Consider the following 13,707-nt stretch of genomic DNA (forward strand, 5'->3'; position numbering starts at 1 on the left):
CTTAAAGGTGACATATCATGAAAATCTGACTTTTCCGGGTTTTAAATGCTATAATCAGGTCCCTGGTGCATCTACCAACCAAGAAAACGTGAAAAAGATTATCCCAATTACTTTGTTTTGGTAAGCCTTTTTCTGCAAGCATCTGAGAAAACGAGCGCCTCTGATTTCGCTCCCTTGGTGACTTGGAAAAGGAATCTCATTATAATATTACCGCCCTTAATCTGTAAACTTCCACTCAAGGCACCGTCCGTCTGATTTCGCAAGTGACAACGGTGTACTAGTTCTAATGCCATGGCGAAAGTTTGAGCAAAGGTCCGAGCTGTAATGGCGCAGCTCTATTCTGGAAAAGGGGGCTGGGAGCAGCAGCTCATTTGCATTTAAAGACACAGGCTCGAAAAACAGCTTGTTTCTGCTTCCACTCAAAATAGGCATTTTCAAAATTATATAATAAATGATCTGTGGAGTATTTTGAGCTGAAACTTCACAGACACATTCTGGGGACACCAGAGACTTATATTACATATTGTAAAAAGGGGCATAATGTGTCACCTTTAAGTACAGCCTTGAATGAAACATTTCAAGACCCAAATGAGGTCAGGTTATACTACTGTACAAGTATTCTATGCAAAATAAATTGTGTTAGTGCCAAGATTATGTTACACTAGCCTATTATAATGTTCAGATTCATTGTTTGATATAAATGACACACCCAAAGCCTGTGAGGGAAACTTTTATTGCTCTTTATATTAGTTGGCTCTTTATATTAGAAGACAAGGTGTAGAACTTACCAGCAGGTGTGCTAGTCATGGTGAAAGTCATAACTGTATTGAAACGGACACCTATATGGAGCAAAATAAACCTTGTTTACTCAATTCAATAACAAAAAAACATAGTACCAACTGTGACTTCTATTTTTTTTTTTACAAATATGTCCTTTCTGTAACAGACGATATGACTTGTTAAGTAAACTTCTGTTTAAACATTAACTAAACATGGACAAACATCACTGGGTTGTGAGACAGATGTACAGTTTGTGTGCCATTGAGGCTTATTGGAACTGCTTGAAGAGAGGGACACTTACATGTGGAAGAAGGAATAGAAAATTGTGTATTAAATGTTCAGGGACTTAAAATCATCTTCTAGACATTTCTACATTTTGGGAGTAATTTGGGAGTAAAGTCATTTGTAAAAACTTATGTCAACCCACTTTTCAAAATATTTCTACACACATCACAGGTTAAGGGTCATTCTATAAAATGGGTGTTTCTAGTATGATATGGTAATTTTTCAAACATTCTGATACATTGTATTATAATTATAAATGGTATATATTTCAAGCTAAATTGAAGGAATAGTTTACTCAAATGAAAATATGCTGAGAATTTGCTCACCCTCAGGCCATTTAAGATGTAGATGAGTTTGTTTGGAGTTAAAAACATCTTAATGATGGATTTGTTTCTTACAAACATGCAGCTTTTTGCTGTACAAGACATTAATTGATGGACTGGAGTCGTGTGCATTATTTGCGGAATACTGTGATGTTTTTATCAGCTACGCTCATTCTGACGGCACCCATTCACTGCAATAAATTCAAACATCTTGAGGGTGAGTACATTTTCAGCAAATTTACATTTTTGGACTATTCCTTTAATGCATTTTTATATATGTTGGACCACAATTAAGCCTGTTTTGAAATGAAACCGTTTTCAACTTTAAATTGACATTAAAAATGTTGTTTAAATTAATTAAACTACAAAATTCTTTCTAGAAAGAGAATTTAATGCTGATTTTGGTTTACCACCCAAAATCATAGCAATGGGATTATTTATTATTTATTTAGCAATGAGACATTATTATTATACATTACAAGGCCTATACTGTATATGATAGGATAAAATGCTAGTGTGAAGAAGTTAGATACACAGGGGTGGAGACAAGTCAGATAAGACATGAGGAAGAGACAGATTTTTTCCCCTTTTTTATGCTATGGTTAGGAAAAATGTCTATATTAACATACATTAAATGTTTGCATTCGCTTTTCATTCATTTAATCATATTTACCCACATGCTTATAATGTATACAAACCCACCCGTTTTGTCGAATGACCTTAATTAAACTTATAAATAAAATGCTGTGGCAGCAGTCATAAGTCTCACTTCCTAAATTGAATTAACTTGCTTTCTTACAAATCTCGTAGGGTTAAAACACAAAGCTCATTTTAAAACGGCTCTCATCGTGATGTAGGCACACTAACGTTACACACAAAGCTAGAGATGCTGCAAAGAAACACGCACCGGTGAGATTGTTTGTTTGTTTGTTTTGAGGTAGAGACAGCCTAAAACTGTAATCCTCACGATTCCATTTATTTGTTTTGATCGATCGTAGTCAGAAATCTCCTCTCACACTGTGAACGATCACTGTGATCATTTTACAGCTGTTGAGCCATTTGAAACCGTCAGATCTAACTTACTTCCAGCCCAACAGGAACAAAAAAAAAACTTACCTGTTCGAGTGTCAGAGTCGCGGTTAAACTACTTTTAGTTAAAGATAAAAATTAAACTTCAGACCGAGGAATCATGAAAAGTAAGCTGCGTTCAAGCCACGACAGAACAGCATGAAGCCACCACAAGTTCATCCACAAAACTGTCTTGAGTGCGCGATCATGTCCGATTTGTGAACGAATCGTTCGTTTGAGTCGGATCTTTTCGACGAATCAGCTGAACCGGTTCACAAACTCCAACTAGACTGAGCGTTTCTCAATCTCGATTCAGTGACCTAAACGATTCATTGAACCGAATTCGAACACAGCCTTTGCCGTCACAAACCGGGATTTGAAAACGTACTGAAAATATGAAAATTGTATGAAGTTTTACCAACGCCCTTACACGCTAACATATGTAAATAGGCTAAGTGTAATTTTATTCACTTGTTATATCATAGCTGAAACAAATTGAACTGCGACACATGAAATTACTTAACTAATTAATAAAACGTAGTAGAAAAAAAATAATAAAATGCGTTTGCTTTTATTAGGACGTTTGATTGTGGAACCATACGGCGAGCTGACGTAATTGCGTCATGACGTAAAGAATCATTTAATCACTTTGGAACAGGTTCTTTGAAACAAACAGTTCAAATGAGCCGATTCTCCGAAACGAGTGACTTCCCTTTGCTGTGCGTGGGCGCGTTCACGAGTGTTTCCTCCTGCCCGCTCCCGTGAAGAATCAAACAATAGTCGCATTCCACGAAATGACTAATATTAACCAACAACCACCACCCTGTATTCTAGACTAACCTCTAAAAATAAAGAAAGGAGATTTGGAGCAGTAGTTTAATTGCTTGAGTGTGTAATGAAGAAAATAAAAAATAATAAAATAATAATAATAAAACATAGGCGACTGAGTGACAAGTTAATTTTTATTTTTAAGTTATTTCATTATGGATAATTGTCAAGTACATAACAAACATTTCCCATTGCTTCCTGTGATCAGTTAGATAAATGTATGTCATATAGTGTATCTAAAAACATTAAAATCCATAAGGAAGACCACCACATAGGATAGAAGACAATACAGGAAAGTGATTGTATTCTAAAAGAAACTTGGATTAAAACCCAGAATTTAAATATTTATCTGAAAATTCATATCTCAAAAGATCAAGGATGAAAAAAATAATGAATACAAGCGAGTACAGCATTTGATGTCCTCTTATGTTGTGCATTTGCAGTCCGATTCCAGTGTATTGCCAATAAACACTGTCTTTTCTGTAAACAGATACAAAATGTAAATGAAAAACACATTGAGCCATCTGCTCATAGTGGATTAGATGAAACACATGAGCACAACATGAGTGTGAGCTGTACATGTAAGTGCTCTCAAATTATGCTGACCTTTTGTCTGCTATTTAGGGGTCTCTGCTGTCACTCACTCGTTCACTTCTCCTGACGGATGGTCACCCTTGGTAAGAGCCTTGAAACAGGTCAAACAAATAACAATTACATCCTCTTTTGAACTACATTTTTATGTTTCTTTAAAGAATGAACATAATGGCTATGTTCAGAATGGAATAGCCTACTAATTACTGAACACTGCAGTATATAATTATACTGTATACTATGTACTATATTTTTGAAACCGAACATAAAACAGTAGGAATTATGGAATGAATTGTTCAGAATTGTTTAAAAGCATGGCTATAATTACCTACGGGCTCATTTGCCAGACTGCAAATGAAAGGTTATGATGTTACAACAGATTTCTATTTCAAATAAATTATGTTTTTGTTTTTTTTACTTTCTATTCATTAAAGAATTCTGGGAAAAAATGTATCATGGTTTCCACACAAATAATAACAAGTACAACCGTTTTCAACATTGATAAAAAAAAGAAGTTTCTTTAGCAGCAAATCAGCATATTAGAATGATTTCTGAAGGATCATGTGACTCTAATGTAATTCAAATGTAAAACGTAATTATTTTCACAATATTACTGTTTTTACAGTATTTTTCTTCAAATAAATGCAGCCTTGGTGAGCATAAAAGACTTTAACATTAAAAAAAATCTTAATTATTCCAAACTTTTAACTGTAATGGGAAATCTTTAAAGCTTTTAAGTGATCTGGGGGACAACGTGTCTCTAAATGACCTTCTCTTCAAGGAACCAGAGCTTAAAAGGAAAACAAAGAGTAATTTGTTACTGTAAAATATTATACTACTGATATTTAACTTGTTTATTGGAAAAATATATAGAAGAACAGACAATAAAGCCTTATACCGGTTGAAGTTCTTCACAACAAAGCCCTTGTCTGGATGCTGGGTGCTCAGCTCTTTCATCACAGTCTGCAGAACCTCATTGTTCTTGGGGCCAAAAAAGAAAAAGAAAAAAAGACTTCTCAGGTAGTTACAGAACATGAGGAATCACTCATTTGTTTGATCCAAGTATTTTATTTTCAAGCTGTATTTTCAGCTTTTGCTTTACCTTGGTAAGCTCCTTGTAGAAGATGTCTCTGAGGTTGCAAATGGCTTGGAAGACTGTGACATAGCATCCAATGCGACTATATAATGCGGAACAAACAGAAATTAAGGTAATCAATATTGCATTTTTAAACAAGATCCATCTGTGTACTATGAACTCACCTGTCAAATAGAATAGGCAGTTCTATCTTCAGCTCCCTGTTCATGTCCTCAAATATCACCTTTGCTGCATTCATCTCATCCTCTGCCTATAAAAACACCAGCATATACGGAAAATCCTATACATCTATACATACATGGTCTTCAAGAATCTGAATAATATCATAATGTTGCTAGTAATGTCATTTTTGGTAGTAAAGAACATGACTGCAAGGTTGGAAATTATCAGTAAGGCTACAAACACGGGCAGAACAAAAAAGTGTGAAATAAGTCAAAGATGGCATACAATACCTTTCCGATTTTAATATCATCCTTCTTTTTAGCATTCTGCAGCCCTGTCAGGTGATGGCGAGTAGAATCATAGTCTACGAGCTTCCTGTTTCGCTTGGCCACCTTTTCCTGAATCATGAAGAAAAATAGTATACAAACTGCATTTAAAAAAATGACTGAGAGCTTTGTGCAAGGTGCATTTGCCAGTATGTGAGGCAGCCATTTTTACTCTGACATCTGGAAACTGGCTCATGTACGACTCCATCGTGATTAATGCCTGATCATGCATCTTGTCCTCATAATCTTTACACAGAAGCTCTTCTCCCTTTGGAAAACAGAGAGCAATATTTAATATTAGAAAGGGTAATGGACATTAAGATTTAAACCAAATCTACTATAAAAATAACTCAAAAAGTCACCTGTCAAATAGAAGAGGCAGTTCCAGCTTCAGCTCCCTGTTCATGTCCTCAAATATCACCTTTGCTGCATTCATCTCATCCTCTGCCTATAAAAACACCAGCATATACGGAAAATCCTATACATCTATACATACATGGTCTTCAAGAATCTGAATAATATCATAATGTTGCTAGTAATGTCATTTTTGGTAGTAAAGAACATGACTGCAAGGTTGGAAATTATCAGTAAGGCTACAAACACGGGCAGAACAAAAAAGTGTGAAATAAGTCAAAGATGGCATACAATACCTTTCCGATTTTAATATCATCCTTCTTTTTAGCATTCTGCAGCCCTGTCAGGTGATGGCGAGTAGAATCATAGTCTACGAGCTTCCTGTTTCGCTTGGCCACCTTTTCCTGAATCATGAAGAAAAATAGTATACAAACTGCATTTAAAAAAATGACTGAGAGCTTTGTGCAAGGTGCATTTGCCAGTATGTGAGGCAGCCATTTTTACCCTGACATCTGGAAACTGGCTCATGTACGACTCCATCGTGATTAATGCCTGATCATGCATCTTGTCCTCATAATCTTTCCACAGAAGCTCTTCTCCCTTTGGAACACAGAGAGCCATATTTAATATAGGTCATTATAATTTGAGAATTTATAATAATTTAGGATGTATAATCATTTATAATAAAGTGTGTATAAAGCTGAGGCTTGTGAGTGTGTATAAAGAATATAAAGCTGCTTGGTTTGGAAGTGACCTCTGAGTAAGCAGCTCTTCATACATCGCTATTGACAAATGCACAATGAACATACTTTGCCCGTGAAATTTCGCTGATGACCGCGCATTTGGATTTTAAAGTGTAACTTTCATGTCCAAACATCACAGACTGCCCAAGACTCTAAGAAAAGTCTTTAAAAATAGCGACCAATGTACTGTTGCCATGAAGAAGAAAAAAACTGTATATTCACAGGTGTTTTAGGGTTAAATGAAATGTAAACTTAACAGATAATGTCCTGGCAGAAGGCCTTTTCTGTTTTTCTATATATTCTTACAGTGGTCTCTGAGACTAACCTCCACAACTGGCCCAAGATCCTCTGCACCATCCCACTTATCATCATAGGCATCATACAAGGACTGAAACAGTCGATTTGAAGCATCCCTCATTACTGTTAAACATACAACGACAGTCAGTAATCCTGTTCAGAAGAAGCTGATCTCCTATATGAGTCTCATAGTAAAGAGCCAACCTGTGACAGCATTGAGGTACGCTTTAAGGTCCTTGTATATTCTGTATCCATCGTTCTGCAAAGCAGATCACAAGGACATATTAGGCAATCTTTTGATCTTCAAAGCAGTCACTTTGTATACAATAGCAGATCTAATGCACCTGTTGGTATTGGAGGTTCGTGACACAGTGCTCAAAGTGCTCATCTTTGGTCTCCTCAGATTTGCCAAGCCTCTGCAACACCTGCAAAAGCATCACATATTGCATACCTGACAGCCATGACAAGGGGATTGTCAAACTCTACTGACAGCACTGCAATGGATGTTACACCTGAACCTTGAAATATTGATAAGCGCACACTGGCGAAGAAAAAGGCTTGCTTACATGGTTGTAGATCGAAATATTCACCTGACTTCTCCAATAGATACTTTGAGATGACAAGATATGAAGGGCTTAAACCCAGTCCTGTTCCTGGAGATCTTCAGATCAACCTGCAGAGTTCAGCTCAATCCCTGCCCAAACACACCTGTGTAGTGCTCCTGAAAATCTTAATTAGCTGGTTCAGTTGTGTTTGATCAGGGTTGGAGCTGAAGTTCGCAGGGAGGTAGATCTCCAGGAACAGGACTGGATACCCCTGGCTTAAACAGACTCAGTAGGTGAAGACAGAAAAGTAAACGGTGACTTGGTCAGCCTTAGTAGTCAAATAAAATACAATTGTGGCAATAAAGGAGACTGTTAAGCAGCGAAAGGAGCTGCTTGTTTACATTGGCTCTTGTCGCTGGAGTAGATAAAGCGACCTGTGTCAGCTACTCCCATGTCATGCGACTGGATTGATTATTGGATGAAAATAACACTAAAGTCTCTGTGCTCTCAAACAGGAAGACTTTGGAAATCACATTGTCGCTCTTGACATTGTGTTTTATGATTCCAGCCACGTACCTTCTCCTGTGCTCTGTTGAATTGTTTCTGCATCCGTTTAGCAAGAACATTGGCCCCTCCTTTTGAGCTGATGCTGGCCTTGCTCTCTGCCATGTTCTCCACTTGTTTTCTTCTTGAATAATGTTTTGTTAGACCCTTAAATTACCTGGCCAACCCTGGGAAATAAAAGGAATTTTTTAGAGAAAAACGACAGTGGACTTGGTGTCTTTACATACCTCTGTATTCTGTCCAAACACACCTTCTCTTGGCTTCTTCCACAGTCATAAGTCGTAAACTTCTTATCTTTCCCGGTCATGATTTGAGCTTTGTGGCGGCCCCTGAGTCATATTTTATAGTGAATGGTTATGTAAGGGCCCGCTTGTGGAGAATGCTGAAATTATATTATATTAGGCCTAGATTATAGTATATAATTCATTCATTTTCCAAACCGTATGGGATGCTAGAGTCATTATATTATTTTATATTAAATGTTATATTATATTATGAATCAACATTGAACTGAACTGAGCTGAATTATGACAATATCGTCTGTTCTGTCGAGCTGCTTTACAGCTGAAATTGAAATTGTTGAAAAATTCTGCAACATCAAGTTATTTTCCTGTTAATTACTGTGAAACTACTATATTGTAAAAAGCACTATATAAATAAATGTTAGAAATTTGATAAAAAGCTGAACTTATTCTATACTGTTCTATTCTATTTTATATAACATAATGAAGATCAAACATTCAGCTTATTCTGTTCTATTCCCCTTTTCTGTTCTATTCTAATCAGATAAGTAGAAGTAAAATTTTGCATTTGTTCTATTATTTTATATTCTATTATGGGTCACATGCTACTGAGCTTTATTCTACTCTATTCTATTCGATATAAACAGTACCTAAGACATAAAAAGCATTACTGATATTTCCAAACTACATTTCCCATAAGCCACAGTACATACAAGCAACATTGACCACTCCTCTTCCTCACAAATGTGGATGTTATGAACTTTGATCTGCTTTTTGGGCTGAACTGAGTTTGTAACATTGCTGCTTCTTCAGAATCAGGACATGCTGGACATGATCATGGGAAGCGCGTTGGCCAAGTGTGCTGTCACCGACCTGGCCATTCAGTGGGTTGGGTGGGCACTAGCGTCTGCTCTCAAAACGGAAAAGTTTTACGACTTGGCAGGTAAATGATTTATCCAAAAGGCGTAGTCACACGATATTGATATAGTAATATGATCTATTATGCTTCGTAATGTTCATGCATTAGTATGCACACATAAAAATGGTATTTCGCCTTAAAAATATTGCAGTTGTTTTGTTGCAGCTTTTTTATAGCTTTTTTTATTTTTGGACGAGAAAAATAGGTTAGGTAAATTGTATTACGAGACGGTGGTTATCTAAACTACAATAACGTGTTGTGAAACCACCATAAATACGTCTCTCCACCCACATCCTAAAGCTTACTGAAGTGCACTTGTATTTCGACAAGCCGGCCTCTCAACCAATCAGAGCAGTTTATCTACAGAGTAGCCGTCGTATAATTGGCCAAACTTTGGGTACGTCACTGTAAATCCTGCAGATAGAGGCGGGACTTGTACACGAACGACTGTAACTCGGATATGATCTTGGAGCCTATAAATTAGTACAAGTGCAAAACAATGTGCTATTTTAATCTGTATAAACATATTTGCACAAACCTCGAAACTAAATTATATTTATACGGAAACATACTTTTTAAACAATAACCTCTGTACAGATATTTAAAATGCATTATAACACAATTTTAAAACGGTTTATAATGTTATACATAAACAGTTTAATACTGCATAAATTAATTTTAACAGCTATATTGATTAGCATCTTATGCATGGTATGTAGAATGTAATCACAACTTGCGATGTGAGAATTATCCACGAGGACTTGATTATCCATGTAATTCAAAGTCTTGCTCTCTACATAAAAATAGCTTCTACTCACCTGTCAGCATTCAATTTGCATTGCTTTTCAGTGTAGTTCAAATATTATCCAATCATTTCAGTCTTTCAAACCCAGGTCACTGAATGCTATTCCCTCTCTTTCTCTCTGAGAAGTGTGCTCTTGAGGATCCTTGAACTTTGCTACCAATTGTCTCTAGATTCATTGGTAAAGTATTCAGTGAACACGCCTCACTTTTAAAATGGACGGACACAGGTGACTGGCTGCTCTGCCCATATCTGGCAGGATATTGAATGCCTTATCAGTTTAACTACAGATTAATTTTGTTGTTTTGTAGGATCTGGTACCTTCATATTGCTGGCTCATCTGAGTCGGGTATGGGGCGGAAATGGCCACTTTAGACAGAACGTACAAACTGGACTTGTCACTGCCTGGGGTCTGAGGTAAGATAGATAGATAGATATTGTAAAAGTGTTCAATAAAGTAAAGACAGGTCTATTTATTTCAGTCTTGTCTTGTAGATTTAACAGCGTTAATAAAAGTGAAGTCAGTCCAGCTTTTTGTTGCATTAATGTATCCATTAAGGTCTGGTTAATAAGTCAATTAGTAACAGATTGGGCCTTGTCCTGCAGGCTCGGGACATTTCTCTTTCTTAGAATCCTAAAGGAAGGACAAGACCGGAGATTTGACAATGTCAGAGACAGCCCTGGGACATTCTTTGTGTACTGGACCATGCAAGGTATTTCAACCACAGCTATTGATTATTTGCATAGTTAATGTTAATTGATGGCCGCAGTAGGCCATTTGTGTTCAGTCACAACAACAACAACAAAAAGATAACTAGGAAAGTACCTTTACTAGTATATTATATCACATAATGATCATACAGGTACATCTAAATAAATTAGAATATCATGAAAAAGGTCAATATTTTTTGTCACTCAGTATATCTCGATTAGATTTCTATATTGTATTCTATTCTATTATGAATCAAATACCATAAGTAGTTTAACTTATAAGTTGCACCTATTTTGTTGTTCTATTCTCTATCACATAATAAAGATCAAATATTCAACCTATTCTATTTCAGTATTTAATATTATATTGCATTATATTATGAATTACACAAGTAGAAGTTGAACCGTGCACCTATTCTGTACTGTTCTATTCTGTCACATAATGATCACATAGCTCAATTCTATTCTATTTGAATATTTTATTCTATTCCAATGTTCTACACTAAGAACAACTTGGAAAGTAACTTTACTGCCATCAAGTTAGTCAACTTTCATTAAAATGAAATGTTTCTCCTTTTTTTCTAGCTTTGTGGGTCTTTATTACCCTGTTGCCCACCCTAATTCTAAACAGTGAGAGAAGAGATGAGCCCCTGGGCCCACGTGACTACATCGGCTGGGGAATATGGGGGCTGGGTTTTGCTACAGAGGCCATTGCCGACCTGCAGAAGTGGAATTTTAGGAGTGATCCAGATAACGCAGTGAGTAATAACTTGCACTGATAATAATTTGATGAGACGACCAAATTATGACATGTAAATCATATAACTTGCATCATAAAAGAGATATTTTAATATAATAGCGTTCATTTTATAAGGCCTGTGCTCTAATAGATAATGGTAAACTGGATCAAACTGTCCGTTCTTAACCCTCTGGTTGTTATTGGCCATTTTATACCAAATGTATTATTCTTTTTAATGTTATACCTTTTTTACTAAGGGAGGAATACCAAAGAAGTGCATATTTTTTTTACATGGGTTAAATATACAGAAACTATATGTGAACCATTTGTTGGTTCGTTTGTTTGAACATTCTAACCAGCTACTTTGGCTTAACCAAAGGTGTGTGTTTGGGGCGGGGCTATCTGGTTGTCCAACCAATGGCAGACAGGGGAAGTGATGCAGAAATGACACTGTTCACCTTTAATTAAACATTTTGAATTTAGCGTCAAGAAATCCTGAGTGCTTATTACTTTGCATATGACATTTTAATTAATGTTAAGACATAAATCATGTAAGCCTACTTGTATTCGCAGGGAACATTTATTCATCATGGACTGTGGGCATACAGCAGACACCCAAACTATCTGGGGGAGATCCTGCAGTGGTCAGGCCTGTTCCTGTCCGCTTCCTCCGTCATGCGTGGTCCTCAATATCTCACTGTGGTTTCTCCTCTCTTTGTCTGGTTTTTACTGAGACACGTTAGTGGGATCCCCATCCTTGAGAAACAAACTATGAAGAAGTGGGGATCAGACCCTGCTTTCCAGAACTACATCAAGAACACTCCACTCCTATGGCCCTTCCCCAAATTTAAAGGAGAATAAAGCATATTTACAGAACTTGCAGTAATTGCTCATGCTTACTAATGAACATTGAGAGCTCTTGTGAATGTCTGGAAATACAGACACAATAGTGTGAGTAGTTAAAGGAATAGTTCACCAAAAAATTAAAATTGACTCGCCCTCAGGCCATCCTGAGATGTAGAAGAGTTTGTTTCTATTGAGAAGATTTGAAGAAATGTATCATTACATCACTTGCTCATCAATGGATACTCTGCAATGAATGGGTGCCGTCAGAATGAGTGTTCAGCTGATAAAAACATCACAATAATCCACAACATGACTCCATTCCATCAATGAATGTCTTTTGAAGCGAAAAGCTGTGTTTGTAAAAAACAAACCCATAATTAAGGCCTTTTAACTTTAAATCAGACACTTCTGGCTACAATCTATAATAAAGCTTCCTCCAGTGAAAAATGTCATCCCTTGTTGTCCTCACATCAAAATCCACCAACATATGTTTATAAATATCAACTTAGAACAGTGCTTGATCTTTACATATTTCCCTTCTGATTCAGATAAAATGACTTTTTCACTGGAGAAAGCAATATTATGTATTGAAGAGGACTCATATTTTAGCCAAAAGCAATGGTTTGAAGTTAAAAATGTCTTGATTTTGTTTAGTACAAACAGCTTTTCGACTTTACATTAATTGATGGACTGGACTATTGTGGTGTTTTTATCAGCCGTTTAGACTCTAGTTCTGATGGCACCCATTCACTAATTCATTGATGAACAAGTAATATGCTAAATCTCCACAATCTTCCATTTTTGAGTGAACTATTTCTTAAGAAAACAATATAGATGTCCTCATTCCTGGATCTAGTTTCTTCATTATACCATTTTCAGTACACCTAGTTACTTTGCAGTTGTAACCCACAAGGAAATTCTTCAAAGAAATCTATCAATACTTCTCTTTCAATTAATTCAACTACCCGGTCTCATATTCTGGCACACTTTGTGCCTCAGTGATTTTGTATTGTATTTTAAATGCGAACATTTACGTCACAGTCCAACTCTAAATCCCAATGCGATGTGTTAAAAGACAGACACAAAGGACTTGCAATAAATGAATGTATTTGACAAACTGCACAAGTCTTACAAAATATCACACCACCCAAATTGAAAAGCAACAGTTGATAAATTAACTGCAATGTTCAACACAGTAAACAATTGCCCTTTTAAAATGATGAAAACTTGACAGTTCAGTGCTGCACAACTACTGGTCCTGAAATGTGGCACCACTGAAAGGAAAATGACTAATTGTATACAGTAAAGAGTGTCCAACCAGTATAATCTTTTATGAATTGGATGAGGTACACTAGATCCTTCAAAAATCAGTCAACTCTCCCAGAGGACACCATTTTTTTGTTTCTACTTTAAATGCGGTACAAAATTCAATAAATTGAGCCAAAACTGCATAAAGACAAATGAATGCCATAGTGAAAATCTGAAA

General features: G+C 36.3%; 2 protein-coding genes across 2 annotated transcripts; one reads left to right on the forward strand and one right to left on the reverse strand.

The window, feature by feature from the left end:
- Window positions 1–4,562: 4,562 nt before the first annotated feature.
- LOC107756358 (bridging integrator 2-like) lies at window positions 4,563–10,157 on the reverse strand. The gene is made up of 14 exons (XM_016573407.1): window positions 9,942–10,157; window positions 7,975–8,129; window positions 7,198–7,278; window positions 7,058–7,112; window positions 6,882–6,976; window positions 6,318–6,413; window positions 6,110–6,217; window positions 5,822–5,907; window positions 5,712–5,727; window positions 5,424–5,531; window positions 5,136–5,221; window positions 4,978–5,053; window positions 4,774–4,856; window positions 4,563–4,665 (listed from the first exon to the last, which is right to left on the reverse strand). The coding sequence occupies exons 2-14, from the start codon at window positions 8,065–8,067 to the stop codon at window positions 4,563–4,565; spliced, it is 1,086 nt and encodes a 361-aa protein (XP_016428893.1). The 5' UTR covers window positions 8,068–8,129; window positions 9,942–10,157.
- On the forward strand, window positions 8,927–12,264 carry LOC107756419 (uncharacterized). The gene is made up of 5 exons (XM_016573516.1): window positions 8,927–9,147; window positions 10,237–10,342; window positions 10,532–10,638; window positions 11,222–11,394; window positions 11,949–12,264. Exons 1-5 carry the CDS (start codon window positions 9,027–9,029, stop codon window positions 12,234–12,236), a joined length of 795 nt encoding a protein of 264 aa, XP_016429002.1. The 5' UTR covers window positions 8,927–9,026; the 3' UTR covers window positions 12,237–12,264.
- Window positions 12,265–13,707: the final 1,443 nt, after the last annotated feature.

This window comes from Sinocyclocheilus rhinocerous, unplaced genomic scaffold (genome assembly GCF_001515625.1).
Source record: "Sinocyclocheilus rhinocerous isolate Xijiao unplaced genomic scaffold, SAMN03320098_v1.1 scaffold712, whole genome shotgun sequence".
NCBI classification, from domain to species: Eukaryota; Metazoa; Chordata; class Actinopteri; order Cypriniformes; family Cyprinidae; genus Sinocyclocheilus; species Sinocyclocheilus rhinocerous.

Coding starts and splice junctions, on each gene's coding strand:
- LOC107756419 (XM_016573516.1), top strand. CDS start 9,027: ATGCTGGACATGATCATGGGAAGCGCGTTGGCCAAGTGTGCTGTCACC. Junction 9,148..10,236: donor AAAGTTTTACGACTTGGCAG/GTAAATGATTTA, acceptor GTTGTTTTGTAG/GATCTGGTACCTTCATATTG. Junction 11,395..11,948: donor GGAGTGATCCAGATAACGCA/GTGAGTAATAAC, acceptor TTGTATTCGCAG/GGAACATTTATTCATCATGG.
- LOC107756358 (XM_016573407.1), bottom strand. CDS start 8,067: ATGGCAGAGAGCAAGGCCAGCATCAGCTCAAAAGGAGGGGCCAATGTT. Junction 6,218..6,317: donor GCCAGTTTCCAGATGTCAGG/GTAAAAATGGCT, acceptor TTCATGATTCAG/GAAAAGGTGGCCAAGCGAAA. Junction 5,222..5,423: donor ATGATATTAAAATCGGAAAG/GTATTGTATGCC, acceptor GTGTTTTTATAG/GCAGAGGATGAGATGAATGC.